Genomic DNA, 9,321 nt, shown 5'->3' on the forward strand with positions numbered 1-9,321 from the left:
TTCCTCTGCCTTCCTACTTGTACAAGCCACAAGACCTGACATGACTCCCCAAGGTGCACCTCTCCTCTCAGACTGAATTTAGGTGTTGCTACCTCCAGCTCGGTTTCTCTCATGCTCTTATCAGACCATAACTGCTATAATCTGACAGATTTTTGACTATGTGAGCCTTTGACCCAGCTTAGCAGAAGGAATTGGAACCTACTGCAGTCAGAACGTCATGCTGTGGCCTGTGAGTGCCATCGGATGTTTTGTAAAATATCCAGAGCTGCTAGGCTGTATCACTCAGAGCCACCTTCTAGTAAGCATTTTCTAACTCATGCTGGTTAGATTTGCTGCTCCTGGCTCTGGAGAGACGGGGCTTCTTGTTCTTCTGAGGCCGGGCAGTTTCCTTTCCAAAGTCCTTCAGCTCAGACTGGTTGTGGTAGCGAGTGTAGCGCTTGCATTTGCAGGACGTGACAGCTCGGAATTTGTAAGTCCGAGTCTCTTCCTCGGGACAAGCCATCTGGATGCGCTGCGTGCGAGCGTGAGCAGGAATGCAGCGATAATCCAGGGCATTCTGACGCCACCACTTCCCTCTGCCGATGGAGTTGGGGAGGAGGTGCGAGGGCACGCACTGACCCGAGCAGACCAGTTCCTTGACGGGCTTGATGCTGCGGCAAGGCCCCTCGGTGACGTAGCGGGTGGTCCGCATTTCTCTGCAGCTGAAGTCGGAAGCATCTGCAAACAAGAAACACGTTAATTACCGACCACTTTCTTCCCCATCCTTGAGAAAGCGCTTTTTTGCTTCTGTAGCAGGTATCTAGCTCTGAACTAGATACAAGCTGGCCATCTCGAATGGCAGGTTTTGGGGAGAGTATCTCCAAAGGCTCACTCCTGCAGCTTCTGAATATTTGGCTACTCTGAGTTATGAGCCCCTTGAATAACAATGTACAAATTGATGAATAAAATCCTTCTCTTCCCCCAGGTATATCCCATGTCAGGGTTGTGCAGGGGGGCTTCCGAAGTGTAACCCAGCAGCAGCGGGCACTTCATGGGAGATTTTGATGGGATTCTCCTGGCTTCATTTACCTGCGGGCAAAACCTTCCCCCATTGCTCTCGTTTAAGTCTACTGACTTCAGAGGTTGACGCCAGATTTAAAATCTTTTGCAACACAGAAAGTGTTCCTGAAGTGATTTTTAACTGGCACAACGTGTTCCAGGTTAGGGGAGTGAGCAGGTAACAGCGGTGCTAAGGAATCCCCGCTCGTCGGGCATTACCGCTCTCGGCGATAATCCCACACGTCCCACAGGATTTCCTTCAGACGGCTGGAGGCATCTACTGGCTGAGTAGGAACCTTACAGGGGTTTTTTCCCCCCTTTTTCTCAATGGCTAGCTATAGGCAAATGAAACATCAGGAAACACAGGATTTTTTAGCATTAAGGATTTAGAAAAACTTTCCAATTGTAGGAACAGACTTTTTCCAAAGGTGTCTCTTTTGCCAAGTGACATGCTTGGCTAATTGGCTTGTTTGGAAGACACGGAGTTTGATTTTTGAAGCTGTTTATCAAAGAACTTCATCTAGATAAACACCTGTTAATGTTCTCTTAGTCAAAAGGATAGTTTTAACTCAGGAATGCTGCTGGTGGTGGAAATCCTCAAAGGTCAGCTTACAAACAGGAGGCCGTGCCTCTAGGCCCATTCTCCTGGCTGCGCACAACGTGCTTCCCCTTAGTACCTCAAAAGAGAATTCTGACCCGAGTCGTTAGTGACAGAACACTATTTGTACAGACCTTTTAATTTTTGTTTTTCCTGTGAACTACAGAAACATGATTTTTAGCGCTTGTACTTTATCAAAGTACAGCTAGCAAGATTTAATTTTTTAGAAGTTTTAAGGAGTGCATTAATGAAATGAAACAATCCTTATCATAACGCTGTGACAACTGAACTCCACGTGCACTTAGTCTAATCCTCCCAAGTTCCCTAAGCATTTAAGAAAATTATGTCTGTGTATGTAAAAAATAATGCTCCGAATCAGGCGCATTGTACCACCATAGCACATAGGCAGATACAGTTAAACACACGGGCATTAGCCTCAGCTATATAGGCGTATTTTCTGTGCATATATGTCCTGTCCTGCATGTGTACAGTTTCCACATACTGCAAAATTATTCATGGTCTGGTGCAACGTCGTGTCCCAGGAAGGTCTGGCCACTTTGGATCATCATTTTGATTCCTTGTGTTAAAGATGTTAAAATAAGTATCCATTTTATATCTTGGATAACTGTCGAGGCTCCTTCACTCTCTCTTTCTTAAGTAAATGTGCTTTCCGCTTCAAAAAATACGCACACATCAGTGGGACAGTTTCCCCCCAGTTGATGTCAGAGTAGCAAGAGGCTAAAAAATGAAGGTATTCAGAGGTAACAACAAAACCAACCTGCCTTGACCTGCTGGCTGGGCGGGCTGCCTGTGAGCAGCAGCGTGCTCCCCCTTTTAGGGATTTAAGACCCTCATAAAGTCGCACTCTCAAAAACATTACTTTTTTTTTTTCTTTTAAAATATTGTTAATGCTATGGTTCTAAACACCTTAACTGGCAGCTGCAGCAGAAAAACACAATTCGCTTCCAGTTGTCCCCAGAAAATGAAGGCTAGCTCTGATCTGCAATGCACAATAGTGGAAACTGTAAGTTTGACTTGTTGCTACATGCATTTGGTAGCCAAATGTGTCAGTCCGCAGGACCAACTTCACCCTATTTGCCAGGAGGACGCCTCTTTAAAACGACCTTTCTCTGTTTGGTGCCACCTCCCCATCTTCCACCTCTCCTCCCAACGCGTGCGTTCTGCACCATTGCTGATGTTCGACGTTTGGCCGAACGCAGTGACGACGCATTATGAAGGATGTCAGCGCTGTTAAGCAGCCAAACGGACTCCAAGGTGGCACACCACTGCGAAACAGAGCCCCCTCCAGTTCATCTGGGCAGGAATTCCCCTTGGGAGTGCTGGAACTGGTCGCGACAGCTTTTTTGGCTGCTGGAATCTGGCTGAAAATCTGGCTGTTGGCGATGGGCAGCGAGCAGCACGCTTCTCTCATCTGCCTGAATGCCACCTCCATGTGCCATTTTTGCTCTATCAGCTTAGACATCACTAGTGTGACTCTCTCTAAATATTAAGAATTTATATGAGTATCTCCCCTGTCAACCCACTGCCCCATCCTAACATTAAAGAGAGAAAGATGACTGGTGATAGTTCCTCACAGTGCCTGCAAGCACAAACCCAGAGAGATCTCAGTAATATCTTCTACAGGTTTTATGTATTGGAGTGGTGTCTGCGGGGAGCAGCTGGGCAGAACAGGAATGCATATGGTAGTACCTAAGGATTGTTCCACAGATAGACCACATCTTTCATCAGTGAACTCCAGTTTATCCCCTCTATACACTGATACTTCTTCAACAGTAGATGTAACTCCCTATCACTTACAGCATTAGGTCCACACCTAAAGGTTTTAATAAACAAACATATGTGATAACAAGCATTATTTTATAAACTGTCTGTTAGGGTCCAAAGCAGTAATAAGGATGTTATTTTTCTTACCGTTAGGGTCTGGAGCTTGTTGTATGTGTCTTCCTCCATGCTTTGCCTGATTCATTGTGTTGTTGTTGCTGAAAGTCTGCTCCATCGGTGTTTCTGTGTTCTCGGTGATCTCAGGAATGATTTCTGTAGCATCGTTTTTAAACATTTGCCACCCTTCCACAGATCGAAATGCAATTTGTATTAAGAGACAGACAGAGCACGCAGCCCAAGAGATCTGCATGGTGGCAGCTCACAGATTGGCTTTTCAGCACCCTGACAGTCTCAGATCCCAGGCAAAGGCACATTATTCCCCTTTTTTAAATCCTTTTTAGAACCAAGCCAGCCAATGACTATACAAAGTGGGAAGGGCCAGACAACAACTCATTCATCTCAGCTTTTGTCAGTGTGAAATAAAATGGGTGTGTGGGGGTGGGTTAGTGACAATATTCTACAACTTCTATGTAAAAACTTCTCATATGCGCTTCATTTTTGTGCCTGGCAACAGTGGTGATTGACAGGACTGGGATGAATGGCAACCTGACGTGCCTTGCTGCAGTTTTTTCTAACAATGTTATAATTAGAACCTGCTTCTACCTCCATATTTGAAGCTTTGCCTATTGTCTTTTCCAAAGGTTTTTCAGACTTTTTATTTTTACTGTTGCTCTTGCTCTTCCCTCCCGCCCCCGGTGTAAAGGAAGCAAATCTAGAAGTGTAGCTCCGGAGTGGGGCTTTTCAGTCTCTGCAGGCAAATGATGGGGGGGGACGACAACGACTTTTTTTTTCCTTTACAAAACAAGGAGCTCTACATTTTGTTTCACAAATGTACTGGAAGAAACAGGAAAGAGCTTCTTTTCAAAAGGAGTTGTTGTTTTGTTTAGTTTTCCTTAAAAAACAGGCTACTTGGAATATGTTAGTTAGGGTAAACAGCCAGGATGTTGTACAGCATGCTTTTTGATGTGCTCTTTCTCACATTTTTATCACTTAAAAAAAAGAAAGCATTTGCATGTGCTTTAAATTCACTGCATACTACTACTTCTGCTGACATTCTGCGCAAGCGTTGAATATAGGACATTTGCTTATTTTAAACACAAGAACACGACCGGACTGATTTCCATTCCTGACGCAACCGACACAGAGAGAACTGATGACCTTACGTCTAGGGCACCTGCGCCCAAGATGCATTCATGTGTCTTAAAATCTCACCTACGGTATTCTTCTTCCTTGCAAAAATAAGATAGTGGTGACTGATAGTTCCATCATTTTTTTGTCTCAAGACCACAAATGCTTTCAAGTTACTTGCAAACGATGTCAGGCTAAATACATTAATCGGAAAGCATCTCAGCTTTTAGTAAGGTTAGATACTGCATTGAGCTCATCCTAGCTACTGAAAGCAAAATGTTTGCTTAGAGCAGTAGAGGGATACCCATGAGTGTCACTGCAATGTTTGTCGCATACATCCTCATGAAAATATGCCGTGTAGAGGAGATTCAAAAGTGATTCACTGCCTGACTCGTTACCTAAGGCTTGCACGCCGTTCCGACAATTCCTCCGACCTGGCACAGAAAGCAGGTCACCAAGTTTAAAGTGGAGGTGTATTCTCCCTTGGAGTGACCTTGATGATAAAGAATAGATTTAAACAGCAGCATTGACCTGAGGACATTGCACCTCTTCAGCCTTACGCATACACAGAGACACACACGGCAGATGCACCAGCGGTACCGAGTTTCACGAGCTTTAGCCTACCTGCTCTGTACAACGGTCCTTTCCTAAAATAATAGCATCTGAAATATATTGTGACATGCTTTCTCCCTACCCTTTCTCTCTGCCCAAAATTATAGATTAGCATTCTCGGAAGAGCCCTCCTTTCCAAATATTCCGAAGAATCTCTCGAAGCGATGGTGCACTGTGTCGCATACAACCGTGCGCCCTCACTGCCTGCTCCCCTTCCTCCAGCCCACACCTTATGCATCCTGCCATCGCAGAAATGACCCTGTTTCTGTGGAGGGATGCAACATACTATTTTCTTTTTACAAGACTTTTTTTCTCCACAGCCAGTCAGGATATCATTCTTTAATATAGACTGTTGTCACATAATTTTTCTCAGATGTGCCGATTCCTTTTTCCCTATAATCATCATCGCCATCATCAGCACTGATTATCTCTCATTCACAACCGCCTCCTTTCCTCAAAGCCGTTAATGATGGTCTCACAAATACAGGAAACCCAAACACTCAGCCATTGCAAGCGTTTTTCCAAGCAGAATTTTTCTCACGCACGAGTAAGTCTGTTTTTGGCTTAGAGCTACAGGTGACATCTATTCACCAGCAAGGGATACACAGCTTCACGGGGCAGCACGATTGCCCACCAAATAAAAAGGATTCTGATGAACAGACAGACACCAGCTCGGAAAGCTGTGGAACCACCTTCCTTACAGACTTGGGTTGGTTGGTTTGGGTTTTTTTTCTCCTTCAAACAACAGGCTAGACTACCATGATTAAGTTATACTCGAAACTGTGTACAGTGATCTCAAGCTCTGCTTTCAGGCCTTGCAATACAGCCATTTTTTCTTTTCTGTGGAAATACTGACACGTGATCTTGTAATGGCCCTCAAAGGAGTAGCATGGTGTGGGGTTTTTCAGTGTTTAACATGGTGTTTTGGTTTTTCAGTTTGTTTTGTTCTGTTTTTTGTTTTATTTTTTTTAAACTGAACAAGTCGAGGAGGATGACCAGGAACCAAAGTATTTAACTTGGTATTATTTTTGTCGGACAGGAATACCACCTTGTGGTGGTATTCACCCATAGCGACCTTGTCCAAAGTGAGATCACAGCCTGGGGCAGCGCGGAGTACAGCTGAAAAGCAGAACAGGAGGGCAGAGGAAAATTGAGTACTGGTCATCACCATTGCTACCTACTCCCACCCCTATTTAAATGCCTTCAGAATCGTACAGACCTATCAAAGCTCCGTTTCTGTTCGTTTCTTTCCATGTAATGTCTGAACAGAGAGTATTTCCAAAAGCCATCAGTGTAGGCCTACTACAGAGAACCACATTTACAGTAATCAGTTGTCACATAAAACATTACGATTGTCTTGATGTAGCTTCTCAGAGTACTTAAACAATCCCCTCTATTAACTGTCTTAACATTTATCTGTGTTACCCACTAGGAGAAATAACACCAAAAATCTATTACAGTAATATCAGAAACTATATTTTGCCTCTGGCTTGAAACTTCTTGTCCACAAGCCAGGAGCGCAGCCTAACAGAGGCAAGAAAAGACTCCAAATCCCATAGACATTCAGACCCCTTAACTACAAAATCCTTCTTCCACGTCCTGTAGCTGCTTGCAGGCTCACAGCGCTTTCTGCAGCACAGCAGATGTGGTCTGGGCTGCAGCCCCCGCAGTCAATCGATTCTTGCACTGTTAACGAAGCACAGGAAAAAAAAAAAAGACCTATCAAGGATGTTTTCAGGATGAACCCTTCCCTGCCAGGGTGGAACTGAGTTTGGATCCTCTATATTCAGAACTGGGATGCTATTTTCTGAGCTGAAAAACCACCACCCTTAGCCACGCTCATAAGGAATCAGATGTATTAGGGGAGCAGGTACAAGGAGTAAATGGGCATTATATACTTAGCCTGAATCCGTTGCTGCTGCTTTCCGGACTCGGGCCTCTGCCCCGCTCTGCCTGCGTCGCAACGCTGCGCTACGAAGGCAGGCGCGCGTAAAGCGGCTCCCGAGATCGGCTCTGTCCCCTGTAACTTGTGGCGCGCGTGCACCAGGGGCTCCGTCAGGCGTCCAGGCCCCAAGATACTCGCCTGCAGTTTCAGGTTATCTGTGGACAACGGCTCCTAACTAACTTACACGCTGCCCAGGAATTCCGTTTCTGTCACGTTCAAGCACTCGTCTGCGTCTCAAACAGTCTCTAAGATGCGGCTAAGCCACCCTTGCCCGAGCGACTTTTATCTGCCCCGTAAGGATTTTGCTGAGTCACATACTACCTTGCGAACGCGCCAGTCTGAGTGCTATGATGTGGCTCCTCCAAGCAGCCAAGAATAAATGGAACCTCAGTATTCTCCCACCAGAGACCAGCAAATGCACTGCTAAATCACTCCGGTGGCTTGCCTTTCTCAGTGGCAAGACAAGAATGCATCGGATTCAGACAACAGCGCTGTTCAGGGATGGAACGGTGACGGTCGAGTGAAGAACAGCAAGCCTACAGCTCCATCTGGTGAGTCAGCAGCCAGCAGCCCTGGCACACTGGAATTAAAATCACAAACCCCCCCAACACTTAATGGAATTACTCACGCAATCTGCATTTCCAGCATCTCTGTGCAGAACGGAAGAAATGAACAGGACGCCAGTTCTCACAAACCAACCCTCAGAAGACACCTTGCAGGCCTGTTCGATTTTCAGTTTTACTCACTGGCAAAGCTCAGAAAGTAATTTTAGAAGAAACCCGTGTGCTATACGAAGCGAGATTCCGTTAGATAGTCCCTCTGTGCTAAAAACATTAAACTAGCAGAACTAATTTAAAAAAACAAGGGAAAAAATCCTGCTTCTAGTTCTAGCATCAGAGATTTAATTAGTTCTAGACAACAGAAGACAGCCTAGTGAAAATATTTAAATGATGAAAACAGACATTGCAAATATCCTTTCTGCTGCTCTCCTTTGCTCAGCAGGAGGAAGATGTATTTGACATACGTTTGTTTTTCAACTCAGAGAGCATGTAGTGTTCCTATACACGGTGCTTTTCATCTGCAAAGCCTTTTACGAAGATTAATTAATTCTCACATCACCAAGAGAGGTAAGCCAGGCATACTCACGTTGTAGGCAAAAACCGTGTCCAATATGAACACAGGCTCAACATCCGAAAATGGAATTACAACACAATATATTGTGGCTGCTCGTCCTGCATTCAGATGCTATTAATTGTAAGTCTGAAATAACTTCACGAGATGTTTGCGTTTCAGCAGTGACGTATGGCAGCCTTCTCTCACGAAGTATCTTCTGCCAGCAGCTATGGTTCAGAGTAGCATGGCAGGTACGGCACTTGTCAACATTGCTGTCTCAGCTGCAGGACCAAAGCATGAAGAAAGCACTCAGAAAATGTTATTTTTGCTTTGAATCTTAATTTTTAGTCACAAACTTCTCTCCTGTGCTTATGCAACGGCTGAGAAAGATCTAGTACAGCACGAGTAGAAGGTGAATTTAGTTGTACATATATCATCATTTTATCTATATGGACTTTCTTTGTTCCTTGCTATAAAATGCTAACAGCTTCTCGCCTCCACACTTCTCCCCCTCTCCAACTTCACTCACTCTTAAGTACAAAAAAACCCAAGCTATTGCTTTTTCTTTCATTGTGCTGGATTTGACATGGTAGGTATCTTTGGTCTACGATAGACGCATATTTTACAGAGACCCCATCCCTTCTCCAGAGTGCTGGCTACACGAAAAGTACCACGCCGCTATTCACGATAAACATATACATGTAAATCCAGATCACACTATTTTAGCCATAACCAAGAGGTTTCAACTCCAAAAATGTAGTGTTGCTATTTGCAACAAATAGTTGTTCTAAACTACAAGGTGTGCATTAATTTCAGAAGAATAGAAAGGTGTATTTCTTCCAAGACTTTCTCAATTTCATATTACATGGAAAGAACGCTCTCATTCCTGTTTTTATACAATCTTTCTTTCTACAATCAGAAATTTAGAAGTATACAGCATATCATTATTGATTAGAGGCATACAAGCTCTTCTTGACCAGCTAAA

General features: G+C 44.4%; 1 protein-coding gene across 1 annotated transcript; it reads right to left on the minus strand.

The window, feature by feature from the left end:
• Positions 1-295: 295 nt before the first annotated feature.
• Positions 296-4,140, minus strand: SOST (sclerostin; the record flags this gene model as incomplete). The annotated part of the gene is made up of 2 exons (XM_082331833.1): positions 3,569-4,140; positions 296-717 (listed from the first exon to the last, which is right to left on the minus strand). Exons 1-2 carry the CDS (start codon positions 3,786-3,788, stop codon positions 296-298), a joined length of 642 nt encoding a protein of 213 aa, XP_082187959.1. The 5' UTR covers positions 3,789-4,140.
• Between the last annotated feature and the right edge of the window lie 5,181 nt (positions 4,141-9,321).

The sequence above is a fragment of the Platalea leucorodia genome (genome assembly GCF_965183815.1).
Source record: "Platalea leucorodia genome assembly, chromosome: 22".
In the NCBI taxonomy this organism is placed as follows: Eukaryota; Metazoa; Chordata; class Aves; order Pelecaniformes; family Threskiornithidae; genus Platalea; species Platalea leucorodia.